The 19,031-nt window shown below is 37.3% G+C and overlaps 1 protein-coding gene across 2 annotated transcripts in view; it reads right to left on the bottom strand.

Moving 5' to 3' along the window:
* DNAJC6 (DnaJ heat shock protein family (Hsp40) member C6) overlaps positions 1-19,031 on the bottom strand; it is a 953,450-nt gene that overhangs the window by 373,954 nt on the left and 560,465 nt on the right. For both annotated transcript variants that reach the window (XM_044085567.1, XM_044085566.1), the window contains exons 10-12: positions 9,747-9,940; positions 8,927-9,010; positions 1,678-2,121 (exon numbers count right to left, since the gene is read on the bottom strand). In XM_044085567.1, the coding sequence (XP_043941502.1) occupies positions 1,678-2,121; positions 8,927-9,010; positions 9,747-9,940 (722 nt within the window). The remainder of the gene's footprint in view (positions 1-1,677; positions 2,122-8,926; positions 9,011-9,746; positions 9,941-19,031) is intronic.

Raw genomic sequence — 19,031 nt, 5'->3', positions numbered from 1 at the left:
TAGGTGTAGGGGGCTTGGCTCCTTGCAAAAAAAATAAATAAATGGTTTTATTTTTTCCCTTGGTTTTTAGGTGTTTTGTCATTCAATCTTTTTAGACTGCTCTTTTGTAGTTTAAACATTTTGTTTTTTGATTATATGTGGCACCCTATTATGAATATGTGTGTATCTCTCTCGCCCTCTCCCTCTATTATATCTGTATCTATCTGTCTATCTATCTATCTATCTATCTATCTATCTATCTATCTATCTATCTGTCTGTCTGTCTATCTATCTGTTTAACTATAAATCTGACAGTTGAGTGTATTTTTACTCAAATGAAAAATAAACAACATGTTTTAATTGATAGGCCAGATAGTCAAACATCAGTACTTGTATAAGGCAAGATCTCGTACTACAGGGTAGTAGGAAATATCTTACTTCCTTACTTTTGTGTGATATTGGAGTTGGTATATTTATACTTTACATATAAATGTATATAGATGTGTGGGTATAGTAAAGAAAAACATTTGCTTTTATTGCTTCATTGACATCCACCTGTCACATCATAGTAACTTGTATTTTAGTATAGCCTGGCATGCAGTAAGGAAGGCACTCATGGTTTGTGAAGTGAGTGCCTTTGATTTTTTTGTGGCTGTAGAAGTGTTATCAACTGATTTGCATTTTGAACAATAGTCCACAATTGCGTGTAACATATATAAGCATTGAATATTTCTAGAAAGATACTGAGTTAACTGAAATCAGTACTTCATGAGTTTTGATTTGCTGCAGACCTACAAAAAGAAACAGAAAACTAAAAGGTATTTCTGGAATGTAAAACCTATCTGATAATAGTTATAGATGTGCTACTAAATATATTATCAGTGGAATAAGAAAACTGAATAAAATAATGCAACCTTGCTAGCCTGAAGGACAGAAAGAAAGAAAAAGACAGCAACGATCAAATGGGTTAAGAGCACAGAGTTCTAATGTGATCCAAACTAAAAACATTAGAAGCCAATTCAACTTACATTTCACATATAAATCTATGCAACAAATACAAATCTAAATGAGATACTGTAAAACCTCAACTGGGATATGAGCCAAAACATTTGACCCTTAGACACAATAATCTCGTTTTTGCACCGGTTTCACCTGTGAGGCAGCAGAAGCCTGTGCATTACCAAGCATATCATATGATTCCTAAATGGAGAGGAAGAAAGAAAGAAAGAAAGTTTTACCCAAGACCTTCATTCAATTATTCTAGATATATTACTGATGATGTCACTGAAGTCATCACATTTATTTAACACATGATAATTTGCAATTTATCATTACACGTAATTATAATAATTAGTGTTAGATAATTGCGTAACATCATATTCGTTAATATTAATGATATCATGAAATTATAATTAAAGTCGTTGTTTTTATTTGATTATACTTTTAAGAAAGAAAATTAATGAAATTACTGATGCAGAGACCTCTCCTGACTTGGTGGTATAGAGGGTAGGCCTGGTTATTCAGGAAGAGGTAAAAATTGAGGATATAGATAAAGATACGGATATAGATGTAGATTCAGATATAGATATAAATATCAATCAAAGAAAAATGCCTCAAAAAACACAGAATATGTAAACTTAGATTGCTATTTTCTTAAACTACTCACATTTGGTCATTCAGTAATGGTATGAAACTTACCTTCTCCAAATCTTGGTGATGGTGCTGGTGAAGGAGATGCTGCAGATCTTCGTGGAGTAGAATGAGTAGATCCCCCACCTCCTGGCAAAAATGGATCTTCACTGCCCACATGACTACCCTGAGCAGATAGACTAGTAGCACTGTCACCAAACAGGTCACTGAATAGATCAGTGTTCTTTGGGGGAGCTGCAGGCTGAGCAGGAAAGGTTTTAGACGTGGGACTGCCTTCTAGACCCAAAAGATCAATGTCTTCAGCTGGTGAAGCCTGATGATATTCCTGCTTTTTGTTGCCTTTTGGTGTCCCATGTGGTGCTTCAGAGCAAGCATTACTGTGCTGACTGGACAGTGACAATAATTCATCATCAGATGGCTCACTCTCATCATTCACAAGAGCTGCTTTGTCCTCTGAACCACCGTGGGTGCCGGTCTTCTCTGACTTCTGATCTGAAAAGTAATATGATTTATTTAACCAATTGACTTAAGCAATTCAGAGTTGCTTTATTAGTGTGGTAAATACACTCTCTTTCCTATACACAGCATTTCTAACACCTTTGATTTGGATAATTGCTCAAAGTTATTAACTTTTAGTATTAAATAAAAAAAAATGTGGGTATGTGGTTCAACAAAATAAATGAATGTTACTGCAATCAGATGAAGATATAAATGACAAAATTTCACAAGATATTATTTTGAGCAGTCAGTTGCTATGGTTTTAAGTAGTAAAGAGGATTTTGACTAGGTCTATGATCATAGCCAACTTATTTTACGTTTGGCAGATGGATGTCTAGAAATTAACTTCAAGGTCAGGGTGAAGCAATGCTCAAGAGGTGAATTGTGGCATCTATACAGAGAACACATAGTAAGAGTTATGATAAAAGTGGCCCAATTAAATTTTTTGCAGTGCATGAAGCTTTGCCTGCTCCATGTACTACTTTTTGCAGAAAAAAAAGTCTAGAAACAAGAAGTGTTTTACAGCTTTGAATCCCCTAAAGCACTTAGTGTTGCTGTACATATAGTGGGCAAGTGCAGTGCCCCTGGGGAACTAATGGGTGTTGGTACTCTAACATATTATTAAACACTTTTTGTTTAAAAGTGTGCCAGAGAAAAGTACCAAACAGATTTTACCTCTGTTGAGTTAGCTTCTGCCACTGTTCTGTCAGTGCTCTGTAGTGGCTGGCACTTGCCACTATTATATCCTAGAGCATGACTGGACGGTGATATCAGAAAGGTATTTAACAAACCTGAAATGTTTCTGATTTCTAGGTGAATACCCACCTGCTCACTCTTACATTATATTTATTGTAAAAAATGTTTTTGAAATGTTATGACTGTCGATTTTTATATATACTGATTCATATTTTTTAAACTGTCACATACATGGACTTGACTGATTTTTTTGTTTATAAGAACACTAAATTATTTTTTAAAAACATTCAATTTAATGCTTATACTTTTATTTTTCTATTTCACTTTATTTACTGCATATGAGGGATGCATTATTTATTATAGGTTGTTTGTATTGTGCTACATTTTTCTGCACTGCATCTTTAAAATTACATGCTAGGTAGGTGCTAAGTGACTAAAAATGGAGAGGTAGAGTTTAGTCTTTTTATCTGTTCTAATGAAGTCCTGTATTTATTTGTGGAAGGATGAAAGTGCTTAACTTGAATAAATATGTTTAACTTATCATTTACCTGCTGTACAAGTACCTTAATTTGTGTTTTACCTCCAGTGCACCTATTTTTCTTTGTGTTCTTGGTTGGTTCATGTGTATTGGTACTTTTTCCTGTGTTTTGCTTAAAACCCTTTCCCTAACTGTACCACAATTTAGGCGATGTTTGATCTAGGTGTTGTAGCTGGGGTTTTCCAATAGTGGGAAAGGACTGCTCAGTCCTTTGTGATTCAGGCTTTGTATTTATTATTGGTTTGTATTTTTGATCTTCAGCTTTACCTGAAGCTTAATCATAATTTATGCCTCCATATTTGTCTTTTGTTCTCATCTTCTCCATAAATTTTGTCTGCATTTGTTTTGAAGTATTCATTTGTAGTCCCCCATAAAATGCATAGTCAGACACTTATCCCTCCCTCTACTTTATGGTCACATTTTCCAGTCAGAGATTCCTCTGCAGCAATTTTCTCTTATCTTTCACCTTTCTGTTTATGAACAGAAGATGCAAAGATTCATTAAAATATAGCACCTTTCAAAACCTGCCTGCAGAAGTGTGATATATCTAGTTACTCTAAGACCCTATCCTGTGACTCGATTGGTTGCCTTTAAATCACTTTCATTTCCCTTGACTATACCCCTTTCAAATTACATGATATACTTCAGCTCTCTCCTCTCCTCTCTTCTCCTTTGACAGACTGCAGTATAACTGCACATACCTCACTCCATGTACCTGTTTTACACCAAGCCTAAATGTTCTTCATCCAAATTTGGTTTCCATAATAATAGTAAATAAAACTATGCACCTTACTGGCCTTCTAGTTCTCACCAGAGATGATATTTCATTCAGTTCCTGTACCTTTACCCCTTATCTACAGTAATTGTCTCAAAGGTGCACCTCATGTTTTAATGTGCACTTTGTTTACAGAGTATCTGCTGATATGGACTTCTTGTGCAATATGTCATTTCCCCACCTCTACACTAGATTATATGTAACTTGATGAAAAATTGCATCATAAAAACCTCATTTAGGTGCTTTTCGATTTAGTCAAATCATTTCATTGAAAATGGGACAACAGAAGAAACTCCAGTCTCCTCAGTTGTGATTTGTATATGTTTTAATCTAGTTATAAAATATAAGCCGCCCCTAAAGAACCAACTAGGTTAGTGATTCTCAGCAATAAGTAACACGTGGTAGTCAATATGCTAACAATTTAGCTCACATCTTCTTGTTTGTTTACTCACACAAGTTCTTTATAGCATTCTTTTTTAGGCATTCATTTTCAGGTTGTTAGAATTCAGTAACATATTTAACTACTGGTAGCAATACTACCAGATAAGCAGACATAGTTCTTTTGTATATCATCTCTGTTAAAACCTGTTTAGTTTTGTATTTTAACAGCTGTCTGTATATTTAATTCCTCAAATCATAACATATTTCCAGTAAACAGTTTTATTAATTCAATTTCAAAAACTTGTGTTTGGTCATTTATTTATTAGAATAAAGGTAGGTATGTATGTATCCCTGATGACTTCTCATTGGGATCCGCTTTTTGAAGAGTAATTTCATAGAGCTATTGCTATCTACTTTAAGCATAACCAGTGATTGTGTTTTTCATGTGTTATGCTGGTCTGGAGGGTTGATTTATGTTACACTGAAGTCAAGGACTTGGTTGCTCGTACTGTAGTGAAATGTCATTAACCAATTTTGTGAAACATTTTGTGTGTGTGTGTGTGTGTGTGTGTGTGTGTGTGTGTGTGTGTGTGTGTGTGTGTGTGTGTGTGTGTGTGTGTATGTATCTGTGCACATGCATGTTAATAGGTGTCTGTGCTACTACACTGCAGGGGTTGCTGGGGAAACATTAGCACAGTTAGCTCTAACTATGCAGTATTTGATAAATAGGTCTGATAATGGGACATTAATGGGATGTTACTCCTTTAGACACACTCATTCAAGTTTCTGAATCACAGAATATAACTGTCATAGCACAGGGCACAACAGTATGTAGCAGTGATTGCAGTATCCTTCTGAATCATGACTATAGATTCATCACTCTTATTTTACATTTGCATTTATTTATACTAAAAGTTTGTCATCTTAGGTAATTTACTATTGTATCAATTGCTTGTCACACTTTTATTTTGTCTGACAGGTCTCTAATAGATCATCAGTTCTGTTTACTACACCGCCCAAGCCTTCAATTATTTGTGTCACTACTTTTTGGAATCCTTTTGGTTCTAATGAAATAGAAAAGAAATACAAGTAATATGTGCCTTCCAAATGGCATATTAAATGTACACATTCTGGAGCATTTTTTATCTACTTTTATTTGCCAGAATCCCTGGTTTGCAGAAAGTACTGAAAACAGCTTAGAAATTGGCATTACTGAGACTACCTCCTCAAGTATAAGCAGTGGATAATGCTCACTTTTAATTGCTTTATGCAGATCTTGCATATGAATATAAGCATGAATCTTGTCTTGCTTTTCACTGGCAACTATTGTATTCTCACATTCTGTTGGCATTTGCTGCTTATTAATGACATCTTAACTATATATTCACTTTAGTTTCTGTTTTATTTTACTCTTGAAAGATGAAGATATTTTTCATAGGGCAGACATTACTAGCATAGCATCACGATTTATTTGTGTATGATATGCTCCAGGAACATTTCTTAAACTTGCAAATTACATGACACAATGAAATAATATCAGTATTTATATCTATAGGATATTTTTCTGACACATTTCCAAAACTCACAAATTAATCAACATAGTCATGAATATCTGTTATATGGCTCTGGAGATATTCAAGGTGTCTCAGTGATAGTGCTATGGGGTTATTGTACATATTCACTCTTAGATTTCCCACTGTGAGTTCATTTAACCATTCCTAATTTTCACAAGCTAAATTACCTAACATGTTTATTTAGTTTGCATATTTAAGTACTGTGATTTGCAACAGGATCATTTACTTCTCATTTTATTTTACTGTATTAGCTTACTTATTTGATGCCTTGCAAATATTAACAATGAGTGCATGCTTCTAAAGCACTTGCTCAAAAAATGCTGCACTCTGCACTTGTGTTTAGTTTAAATTCATCATTTTGTTTATTAATTCTTAGTTATCAAATATTTTCACTTCAGTAGTGGCAAAAACAACTGATTTTCATGTTTGTATTCAAAGGGATGAACATTCTTTTCACCATAGTTGTGTTTTCTTTAACACATCTTTTAATAGTTCCTGTCTTCCACAAATTCCAAAGCTTCATCTCATGCTTGTAGGCATACCCAGTGCATAAACCTTGAACATCACCTGCAAAATATTTTCTGAACTGCTTGTGGCTGTCTTCCTCATATTCTTCACTGTTATACCATTCTCACTTTATTTCTCATTCTTTATTTTCATTTCACTTAAATTTTAAATTATACAATATAATTTCATCATTTTTTTACTTTTAACTGTGTACTTATAATTTCACTTGCTTTGCATATATTTACAGCTTTTGTTAGGTCACATCTGTTTCTCTTGCAAGCTTGTCTCTTGTTTAATCATTTCTTATATCACAGACTGCTCTGTCATGTTTTAAATAAATCACAGAGCACAAAAAATTTATAGCCTTTGGATTAATTCAGGATCACTGAGAGACGTGTCTAAAGTCTCTAAAGGATTGTGTGCCCTTGTAGAGAACAAATCATGTAGACATAGCATACTCTTTTAGACACATTCTTGAACTTAAATCTAATTGCTGATATTTTATATTTTTTCTCTTCAAGAAAAGAAAAATAATTGTATACATCTGAGGCTTTGTTTCCAGTGACACAAGAAAAGTAGCAAACAGCACCATTGCAGGATTCGCAGCTGTTCCATTTGCAGTGACTAATAAGACAAGTTCCTGGATATAAAGATTTTGATTTCATATTAAATTGTTTTACAGTAAAGTAATTCCTGATGTTTGCAGCTATTCTTTTTTTAAAGAGCAGATTATATTTGTGTAAATCCAAACACATAAATTATTGATAACAAGTATACACCCTTATGTCTGAAAATATGTTTTTTCAGTTCTGCTAATATTTCTTCACTTCTGGAAGCTAGCTTGTCTATTGTTTAATTGTTTCTTATATCACAGACTGCTCTGTCATGTTTTAAATAAATCACAGAGTACAAAAAATTTATAGCCTTTGGCTTAATTCAGGATCATTGAGAGATGTGTTTAAAGTCTTAGTAATCAGAGTTCTATCATCTTTGATATTTTGCAGAAATTACATTTATTTGGTTCAGGATATGGACATTTAACTGTAATGCAAATCCTGGAATTAGTTCTGATCAATCTATTATGAAAATATCTTATTCTGAATTCACAATAAAGTAGACAAAGGGAAATACTTTAGTTATGCCCAAACCATGTATTTTCTTTTCTTTCATTGCATGGTGGCCTGCAAAATATCAAAGATGATAGAACTCTGAAAATACATGGTTTGGGCATAACTTAAGTATTTCCTTTTGTCTACTTTATTGTGAATTCAGAATGGAAATAAGATATTTTCATAATAGATTGATCATAACTAATTCCAGGATTTGCATTACAGTTAAATGTTCATATCCTGAACCAAATAATTGTAATTTCTGCAAAATATCAAAGATGATAGAACTCTGATTACTATATAGCACCATGGTAGTGGTAGCACCATGTAAGATTTCAATGCTTGACAAGATTCTCAGTAAACAAGTAAAAATATGTGTGCTTCTAGCCTCTATGAGATGTTTACCAAGACTTCCTTCTAAAGAGAATATGTACTGAGTGTCCTGCAGGAGCATGCAACAAAATATTACCTTATAGAGAATTATGCATCCTATACAGTACAAAACCATACAGTATTGAAGTAAATTTTTTATGATGTAAGTACAAGATCCAGCCCCATCCCCATTCTCACCCCATTTAACAGGTTACACCCATCACACTACCTGTTAATAATATAACTGTTTCTGAGGCCAGCATGCAATGAAAGAAAAGAAAATACATGGTTTGGGCATAACTAAAGTATTTCCCTTTGTCTACTTTATTGTGAATTCAGAATGGAAATAAGATATTTTCATAATAGATTGATCAGAACTAATTCCAGGATTTGCATTACAGTTAAATGTCCATATCCTGAACCAAATAATTGTAATTTCTGCAAAATATCAAAGACAATAGAACTCTGATTACTATATAGCACCATGGTAGTGGTAAACAAGATTACTGATGCATAATAATTCAAATTCCATAACATTACTTTCATTGTCTGAATTTTTGGAAATGGTTCTGATTTCTACCTATTAAAGGAATTCAAGTAAGATTTGTTATTATATGTATAAAATGAATCATGGCTCACAAGCATTTATAAAAGCAAGCTTGGCACATAAAACAAGTAACATATTCTGTTAATGATTTGGTGTTGCAAAGTCTAGATTCAAACTACAGTTGTTTAATCTGGGAATTCTGTTTAATATCAAATGCAGAGAATATCATGGAAAGCCTTGCACGTTGGGAAAGTAACAATACACACTCATACTGATGTTTAAATATCATGATTCAAGTACCTTGCCAGTTTAAAGAGGAAAAGAATGCACCTTGCTGACCCACATTCTTTATATTGTCTTGATGTGACCCTGTTGGAGGTCTGCCTGTAGGAGAACAAAAAAGAAAAAAAATCTTTTTAGATATATAATTACTTATATGGTATAAATGATGCAAGTTATGAAAGTTTTTCAAAATATAATGATGTCTTTAAAGTCTCCACTAAAGCAGGCTTGCTGACAGTGCTTCAAATTTATTTACCATAGTTCCATTTAGTTCCATATTCTCAGGTGCTTTTTACATCAGTTTTCATACTATGGTATCCTGTGCCAAATATCTGTCACATACCACAAGCAGGAGAGTGGCAGCAATGCCATATGCCAAACCAGATTAAGTTGACGCAGGCTGTGGTAAATGACAAATCAGCATAGCCTTGTCTTACCATTCACAGGGATGCGTCTTACCCCATACAACTGATACAAAACAAGCAATTACATACTGCCATATTGGATATGAGAGTTTATTCAGAAGACTTCAGCTTTAAGTTCCAAGTATTTATTCAGTGTTTTCTTTAACTCAAGGTTCCTAATTCTGTTTTCAGAGTCTTACACAATATGTCACAATTACAAAGAAAAGCTGTACTTCTGATATATTAGTCAGTGTAAACATGTTCTTGCTTTTTTTCTTTTTCTTTCTTTGTGTATCCAGTATATCTATGAGGATAAGTATTTATGAACACAGTGACTCAAATGGTGTAACAGTTTGTAATTAAGTTTCACTATTCTGCAAGGCAGTAGATGACTTAATTATTTTGTTTGAATGATCATAATCTCAGAAACTTACCTTCTAATGAAAGGGCATCCTGATGCTCTTGATGTGATGAAAAGAGGATGTTGGGAATTATATCTTTTGCTACAAAATGTTCCCATGGTGGGGTCAGATCCAGAGGTTTATCTGCTGCCTCTACCTCTATGTCTAGCAATACATGAAACAGCTGGGGATATTTATCCGGAGCATCGCATGCATCCAGTTCGGGTCTATAGGGTATCAAATAAATATCAGTTGCTTTGATTCCAAACCATTATAAGACAACCATTGTAAAACATTCATCTGTTTCTGAGATTCACATACTTGTCAAAAGTGAATATTTAGATAAGCAAGGCATCAATTCTAGAATTGTACTTTTACAAATGTTTTAGCTAAAGGCATAAAATTCTCCATACACAGGCAACTAATTTTAGCGATGGCCTGGATGCACTACCCTTGTTTATTGACTTGCTCAGAATCACCATACTGTTATGTCTTCTGGTATCAAACATGTTTGTAGAAGATATAGCTAGGCTGAAGTCTGTTGCCTTTGGCACTGTGCCATAGTACCCACAACATAACTTACTCAGCCTTGGAGATACTGCTAAGGAAATGTTTTATCAGCTAGTTGTTCTATATTACATCAGAGAGTTTCTGCTAGTTGTTCTATATTACATGAAATAGTTTCTTCAACAGTTGCCATGCAATTCAGAGTCACAGCCGTAGGAAAAGCGGGGCAAATGGGCATCTACCTCTGGTGCCATCTTATATGGAGAGCCATTTGGTGCATGCTACCATAAGTTAGATAGTTTAGAAGCTGGCATTACATAATAATGCACACAATTCCTTATATATGGCAGAGAAAGTAAGTGAATAGCCTACAAATATTTGTAAAATAAAAAGGATATTTTGACATATTGCAAGCTGTCATTAATCAGCCATGATCAGATCAACTACAGGCAGCTTGTAAACTATGAAATTATGCATTTCTTTTTTTATTTTAATAGAGTCATAGACTCTTCAGTCAGTTTCTATGCTGTGAGTTTGGGATTGACATAATGCCAGCTTGTGAACTGTCAAAACTCTTCAATTTTTAAAGGAAATATTCAACTATTAGGTTGATATATCAATAAACATGCTTTTTATAAACTTTGTGTGCTGTCATGATGTAATGAGTGCTTAATCCATAGGTTCATAGGTTCATAGGAGGTTACTAGGCCCAATGGCCGTTAAAAGCCTAGCCATGTAAAAACCCTAGTACCCTTATTGGCCATAGATAAATGGTCATTGTTAGCAGAGCGATTCTATGATCAGCATTGACTGCCTCTGTCCATGAGGGACATAGGTGCCACCCCTGGGGTGAATTTATGGTAACCTATCCATTTGTCAAGGTTGCACTTAAATAAGGTCATTGAGGAGCTCTGCTTCATATAGAGCTGGAGCTTATTCCAGAGGACCGGCAACCTCTGGAAGATATATTTGTCTCTCCAGCATGTTCTGTTAATGTCACAGGTTGGTTGGGATACATAGAGTGAGTTACTATTGTCCATTTGATTTGTGGATGTGCAGTGTTTCCATTAGGGCAGGGTCAATGCTCTGTGGGCCAGGCAAAGGTCACCACTCAGTAGCCGGTATGATACAGAGTACAGTGATAGGGCTTTCACAGAAATTTTATAAAAAAGCATGCGTGTTAATATAGCAATGTAATATTTTGGCCCTATGTTAACAAATGGAACAAATTAATTTACAAAGTGTCATTAAGCAATCAGTGTAGCAGAGAAATGTAAAATGGGTGTATTGCCCAAGGTACTATACTCCATTAGTGCAGCTTTGGTCTGAAAGCAAGTGTTGGTGAAGTAAGAAGGAAAAAAATCATGGCAAAAATTAGGAGGTGCAGCACCCAACAGGATAAATGCACTCTCATCAAACTAAACAAACAACTCAGAGGCCAAATAAAGTCCACCAAAGCCAAATTTGAGGTAAATGTAGCCTCTCAGGCCAAGGACAATCAAAGACATTCTCTAGCTTTGTCCACAACCTGAAAGGCAATACACAATTGTGTGCAAAACGCATTGTAAATGGAGCCACCTATACTTAGCCAGAAGATATAGCAAACCTACTGGCTGACAAATTCAGCTCCAACTTTACCCCTCTCTCCCCATCAACCTTCCCTGAGGAAATACCATCAAAAATAACTCTTCCTGCTATCAGTAAAGAACAGGTCCTTAATTCTCTCTCTAAGGCCAATAAGACTACATCAATGGGCCCAGACAATATCCTAGGATGCCTTCTAAACAGCATGAAACATGATCTAGCAGGCCTTCTGGAATTGCTATATAACTGTAGCCTCCAAACAGACTTCATACCTCATGAATGGAGAACAGCAACAGTCATCCCTCTGCCCAAAGGTGGGACATCTACAAACCCTGGAAACTACAGACCCATAAGTCTCACTAGTCTCATATGCAAAGCCATGGAAATAATTATCATGGAATTGATCAGTAATGACATAGCAAATCTCCAGACACTGGACCCAACCAAGTTTGGTTTCATCCAGGTCAGATCATGCCTACTCAACCTTGTGGACTTCTTTGAGAAGTTCATCAAAGCAATGGATGAGGGTAAAATGGTTCACACTGCCTACCTTGACCTGGCCAAGACATATGACACAATCCCCCACTTGGCCATTGTTGACAAACTTAAGAGTTTAGGTACAAACCCTTATGTAACCTAGTGGATAGACAGCTGGGTCACAGACAGCACCCAGGAAGTTAGAACTCTCTACAAAGAGGCCAGTCACAAGTGCAGTCCTTCAGGGATTGGTCCTGAGACTGCTCCTTTTTAGCATTTACTTCTCTGAAGTTAAGGCCAATGTCAGTTCTCTCTGGCTGACTAAATCTGTAGATGATTACAAATTAGGAGTTGTTACTGAATCATCCACTGACATAAATATTCTCCAGGAAAGGCTGACAGACAAACAACTGCTGCCAGACCCATGGACTAAAACTAAATGCTAAGAAATACATAATATTCTTCTGGAAGTCATCCATCCCTGGTAACTATCATATTGACAACAAACACCTAATAGTTGACCCAGTAATCAGGGACTTGGGGACAAACATAGACAGTAATCTAACCCTTGACAATCACGTCTACAGTAGAAATTAAATCATTTCATGCTGTGCAGCATATAAACAAAGGTATAGCATCTAGGTCCAGTGGAGTCATTGTTCCATTGTATTCTACATTCATCAGACCTATCACTGAGTACAATGCTCCCTTTAGTATGTACCCAACCAGGCATATCCAACAATTGGCACATCCACAGAGGTTCCTCACTGAAAGAATACAGGGCGTATGTAACATGTCCTGTGCAGACCACCTCAAGTCCCTATCCCTGTATTCTGTCTCCTACAGACTTTTGAGGGGAGACCTTTGCATGGGTTATAAGGCATTGTCAGACCCCACTCTGATGCACCTGTTGCATATCCACAGCACCAGAATTATCAATTCTAAAGTCTTAAACCTTGCCTGTGATATAAATAGTACCCACTAGAGTGACAGGTATTATTCCCACAGACTACCCTTTTTCTGGAACAGGCCCCTCACCCATGTGAAACAGAGTTCAGCCTTAACCCAATTCAAGTGTAACTTGGACAACTGGATGGGGAAAAGGAAATTCATCCCTGGTTTGGCACCTATGTCTTTAATGGACACAGGCAGCCTGTAAAATGTTTCACCCTCCAAACATATGCTTATCAAGGGTACCAGAACTTGTCAGAAATTTGAGATGCATCGCTATGTTTAAAAAGGCCCTTGTGGTCGTTGGCCTAGTAAACACCTATGAACCTATAAACCTAATCCACATTCCAGGAGTCATTAAATAACAGTGTATAGTGTAAGTGTACCACAGTCTTTACTCAAACACTGTGATGCACAAAGTAGATGGAGTCTACAACTATATAGTCCAATTTTAAGATTGAACATTCACAGTTTTCTTTCTATTTTTAACACATTTTTACAAAAGAGTGAAATAAGGAGGCAACAACCATTGCTACAACTGTTGAAGTCAGAAGGATTTATACTTGTTCTATTTTCTTAGACTTCGGCTGTCAAAATAATATTACCTCACCAGGCTATATTATTTATTTATTTATTTCAGTTTGATGACCGGGGAAGTCCACTAGGCCAAGAAGAGCCCATTTTCAGTGGAGGCCCAGGGAGAAAAACTCCAAATAACATGTTACAAACAATTAAACTTACAAATTATAAATATATCAGTGATATGCAAGAAATATACTACAAGATTTTCACATAACATGCATACATGTAAAGAGCATCATAATACAGCATAAACATACAGAGCAGTATAACATAATTCTTGTGGTGGGCAACCAGTATTGTACAGACTGGGTAATAAAACAGTCATTGAGAGGAGAGATCCAGATAATGGAGTGTAGATGTGAAATGTTGGATGTCTAGAAATAACGTTATCAAATAAGGTCATCCAGGTGCAGTAGGAGAATTGTCCAGTAGTGAAATGTGGGGTGAATTGGTAGTAATGAGAGGGTATGGAGGGACTTAAGTAGGAGAGTGACATGGACATGCTATTTTGAGTATAGATGCAAGAATAAGTAAGATTTAAAGTTGGTATGATTAGGAATATTGCGAAAATAGGGAGGGAGAGTGTTCCATAATTTAGCTATGTAGTAGGATAGCAGAAGTTGGCCTGGGGGACGTGAGAGTTTGTAGACTTGTAGGAGATTTTGGTTTTCTGATCGGAAAGAGCACTTAGGAATATAGAGGGTTAAGGTGGTAGTGAGGAATGGGCAGTTGGAAGGATTGAAGATGAGTTTGTGGGCATTGGTGAGCTGAAGGAATTTCAAGTGGTTGGGGAGTTTGAGCTATTGCAGGGAGAGGAAGGACTGGCAGTGGTGGGTAGAGTAATTAGAATTGGTTGCGAATTTGATTATTTTATGGTAGCAGGACTCAAGTTTGTAGGCCGAGCCGGAGGTTGGTTAACAGAGGTGCACCATACAAAATAAAGGGGAAAAGGTACGAGGAGGCTAAGGCTTTTCTGGTAGAGGGGCTGAGATAGCGGTTGTGTCTGTAGAGGAGTCCTAGTTTTTGGTGGGGTTTTTTTTATGGCGGAGTGAATATGGATGTCGAATTTTAGGTTTTCATCAATGGTAATGCCTAGTAGTTTGGTACTGGATACAATTTCTAGGGAGGAGTTGGTTTGGCTGAGTATGGGAGAAGAGTTTTTTTATCAATAGTATTGTTCCTAGAAGGTGTGAATATCATCAATTTAGTTTTTGTAGCATTTAAGGCCAAGTGATGGTTTTACATTCAGGATTCGGTTTTAGAGAAGGCAGATTGAGTTTTGAAGAGAACTTCAGATGGGGAGTGAGCTAAGCAGATAATTGTTGAGTCATCTGCATACTGTATGAGAGAGGATTCAGGGATGCTGCTGTGGAAGTTGTTGATAAATATGTTAAAGAGGAGGGGACCGAGCACAGAACCTTGGGGTACTCCGGCGGGTGTCGGTAAGAAGGGGGAGGTGGAGGGTTTCCATTGTGCAGCTTGTTGACAATCAGAGAGGTAGCTGGAGAACCAGGCAATGGTGGAGGGAGAGGGGTGTAGAGTGGAGAGTTGTGATAGGACTAGGGGGTGGGAGATTATGTCAAAAGCTTTAGATATGTCAAGGAATAGGGTTGAGACAAATTTGTTGGAGTTACATGCTAGGTTAATAGTTTTGAGAAAGGAAAGGAGGCAGCCATGGTGCTGTGACAAGGGCAGATGCCATGTTGAGTGTAGGTGAGGAGGTTGTTTTGTGTAAGGTGTGGCATTAGTTGTGAGGGGATAACTTTTTCTCATATTCTGGAAAGGGGGGAGAGGATGGCAACAGGCCTGAAATTTGTAGTGTTGGTGTTTATGCCACCCTTATGGAGTGGAATGATGTAAGCTTGGCACCAGATAGATGGGACATAGGATTCCTGCATGGATCTATTTATTAAGAAAGAAATGGGAAAGGCTATGCTGTCTGCAGCTAGTTTGAGGAAGTTTGAAGGTAGGTTATCAGGAGCATTGCGGCAGGGTTTCAGTTTGATGAGCAACTGTTTTATTTTAATTGTGGGAATGGGTTTTAGGTGAAAAGTGGGGGAGGGAGAGCTGTAGCTGGGAGGAAGTGGGGGTAAGTAGGGATGGGGGAGGAGGGGGGGAGGGAAAGAGGAGGAGAGGTTATCTATGCATTCCACAAAGAAGGTGTTGAACTGAGTGGCAGTTTCAAGATCTGTAAGGTTGGGCTCGGGACAAGGGTCATCTTTATTTCCAGGGAATAGGATGGAGGAGACGGAGTCCCAAAAATTTTTTGGGTTAGATGAGTGCTCAGATTGGAGCTTGGGGTAATAGTCTTTGCAATCTTTTGTTATAAGTTTTTTTACATGATCAGGCGCCTAAGCAGCAAGACATTTCCCTGTGGTACATTTGACTGGGGACACATAGCTGAAGTGATATTCAGCTGCATAGAAATATGGCTGTTTGCAAATTCCCTGTATACAAAAAGAAGAATGTGTTGCCATACCCACAACTTAAGTAACCAAATGCACAGGGGGAAAACAATGTCCATGGTTCCTAAGGGAACATGAGACAGCAGGCAATATGGCAGGCATCAGCAGCAGGCTGGCCAGAGGGCATGTCAGTGGCAGTAAAAATGCAGTGCACAATGGGCAGTGCTTTTATAATTGGAGTGTGTGGACCACTACCCCCTTCACAGTGTCTAGGGAACATTACCTAAAACACATACTGGAGCATAAATGTGACTACAGTATCCTGCAGGATTTCCTCCATGCTGTAGCACACTGTTACATGTTGTAGTTACATAAGTATGTACTGTAAACTAAGCACAACACTCATTACTTCTTCTGCCAATAATCATTTGGTTATTAAAGCTGTGAGCATGGGAGTGTGTGCTTCTCTTTGCCCACAAGGAATTTGCAAAAAGCCATATTTCTCTGCAGCTGAATGTCACTTCATGTGGCCCCAGTCAAATGTATCACAGGGAAATGTCTCGCTGCCTAGGCGCCTGAACCCTTTTTTATGGACTTTTGGATTTGTTTAAATTCAATTAGGATGTTGAGTTGTTTGTTTCTCTGGAATTGTTTCCATTGTTTTCTCTTATCTGCATTTTATGTTTAGTTTCCTTTGAGAGCCAGAGGGAGGGATTGGACTTTATGTGCTTGGTCCTAAGAGGGGCCTGATGGTTTAGCAGTTTTAGAAATGAGTCATTAAAGTAGGTTATGACACTGTTGAGGGGAAGGGTTTTTAGGGGGGACCGGTCAGTGTGTTTTAGACATTCTGAGAATGTCTGAGGGTTGAACAAGGAGAGGTTGTGGGTTTGGATGTAGTGGTGTTGCTTTTGAGAGGGAGAGGGGAAACAGTCAGCGAAGGCTAGGAGATGGTCACTGAGTGGGTCTGGGAGGATTCCAGCCTTTGTAATGACATTGGGATGGGAAGTTAAGATCCAGTCAATGATTGTGCCAGAGGTTGATTTTTAGTAGCCCAATAGTAATTTCAGCTTCAGCAAAGGTCAGGATCTTGTTGGTGTAAGGGGTAATGGTATGCGAGGAGGAGTAGATAATAGCTACACCACCACCTTTCTTGTGAAGTCTATCATTGCAAATAATTTGGTAGCCTGGGGGAAAGATTTCATTGTCTTGTATATAAGGTTTAAACCAGGTTTCAGTAATGGCTGTTATGTCAGGGTTAGGATTTTTTTTTCTAAGGCTTTGGGCATCGAATGTGGCTAGGTGGAGGGATTTGTGTGAGGGGGGATGAGAAGGAGGGGAGCTAGTGTTTTTTGTGTAAGTAGTTGGTCTGGGGTTGGGGTGAATGTCACCGGAGATTGTGAGGGAGATGCAGTGGAGGGAGATTGTAAGGTAGCTGAGAGAGGAGGGTGAGTTAGAGGTTTGAAAGGGAGAGGGTTTTTTGGGGTGTGTTTGGATGCATGAGTGCAAAGAGTAAGGTATAGGAACAATTTTGTGTTTGAAATGTAGGGAAGTGTTAGAAGAAGAGAGTTTGTCAGATATGGTTGAGAAGGGTGGAGTAAAGGTGTTCTGGTAGATGTTTGTAGGATGTGAGGATGATGTTAGGAAGGTACTAGGCATTTGTGTAAGGAAAGTAAGGCAAATTAGAGAAAATAAAAGGGTTAATAGAAATGTTAGATGTAAAGAGATAGGAAGCATTTTATTGGAGTGGATGGGCTGTATTATGTTGCATATGGAAACTGTTAGTGAAGGGTGGAGTGGGGGTGTTATTGGTTGAAAGGAGGAAGTGGGAGGAGTTGGGATGTATAAATGTATGTATAGTGGGGGCATGTGGGAATTGGGGCAGGGTAGGGGAGCAGAATGAGTCTGCAAGGTGAACAGAGCAGGCAGAGCTCCATCGGAGGTGAGGAAGAAACTATCAGTGAGTATTTTGTCACAATTCCAGATTGGAGGTGATTCTGATACTGGTAAGAGTGAAGAGGTCTGTCAGGATAGTATAGCCTGCAGTCCATTTAAGTCTTTCTTTTAGGTTACAGGCTCAAATGTCAGACTGTTAGTGTAGGGAGAGGCACTGTTTGGTCCCTTAGAATCAGACAGGTGCTGTAGGGTAGGAGGGTTTGTACTATTTGGGACAGACAGGTTTTGGAGAGGGGAGTTGTAAGCATCTGCTCCCACCTAGTGGTGGACAACTGATGTTACAGGCAGAAATATCTCAGGCAAGAGGGGATGTCTCTGCCAGTGTTCACACTAACAGGGAGAGCTAGTATAGTGGAGGACTAGGATACATGTTATTAATAACAATGATAGCACAGGAGCTTACATGCACTAGTGTTGAGATGTCACAGGCTTAGCACTGGGGTATTATTTTATTTTTATTTTACATTTGTTGACCGGGCTAGTCTGGCTGGATACATGTCCATTTTCAGTAGAGGCCCGGGGAGAAAAGCTCCAAGAAACATACAAAAATGAATTAATATAGAAGTTATGACAGATTAATATATAAAAAACAGCAATTCTTACAATTATATAAGTAATATATATATTTTTTTTAGTACAAATTATAATACTCGTAGTGATTAATAACATAAGCATTAATTCTGTAGAGGATAATGTATAAGAGAGGGTGCATTATACATATATACATAAGTTTTAGATGCAATAACATAGTAAATTGAAACATTAAGGGAAGATTGTGAAGGATGTGGGGTAAAAATTAGTAAAAGGAAAAAGTTAGTCAGGGTTAGTACAGGAGCATAGTCAGTGTTTGTTGAGAAAT

This window comes from Protopterus annectens, chromosome 10.part0 (assembly GCF_019279795.1).
Source record: "Protopterus annectens isolate FY-2018-M chromosome 10.part0, PAN1.0, whole genome shotgun sequence".
Taxonomy (NCBI): domain Eukaryota; kingdom Metazoa; phylum Chordata; order Ceratodontiformes; family Protopteridae; genus Protopterus; species Protopterus annectens.
The sequence above is the reverse complement of the archived record's forward strand: the minus strand, read 5'-3'. Positions and strand labels throughout refer to the sequence as shown.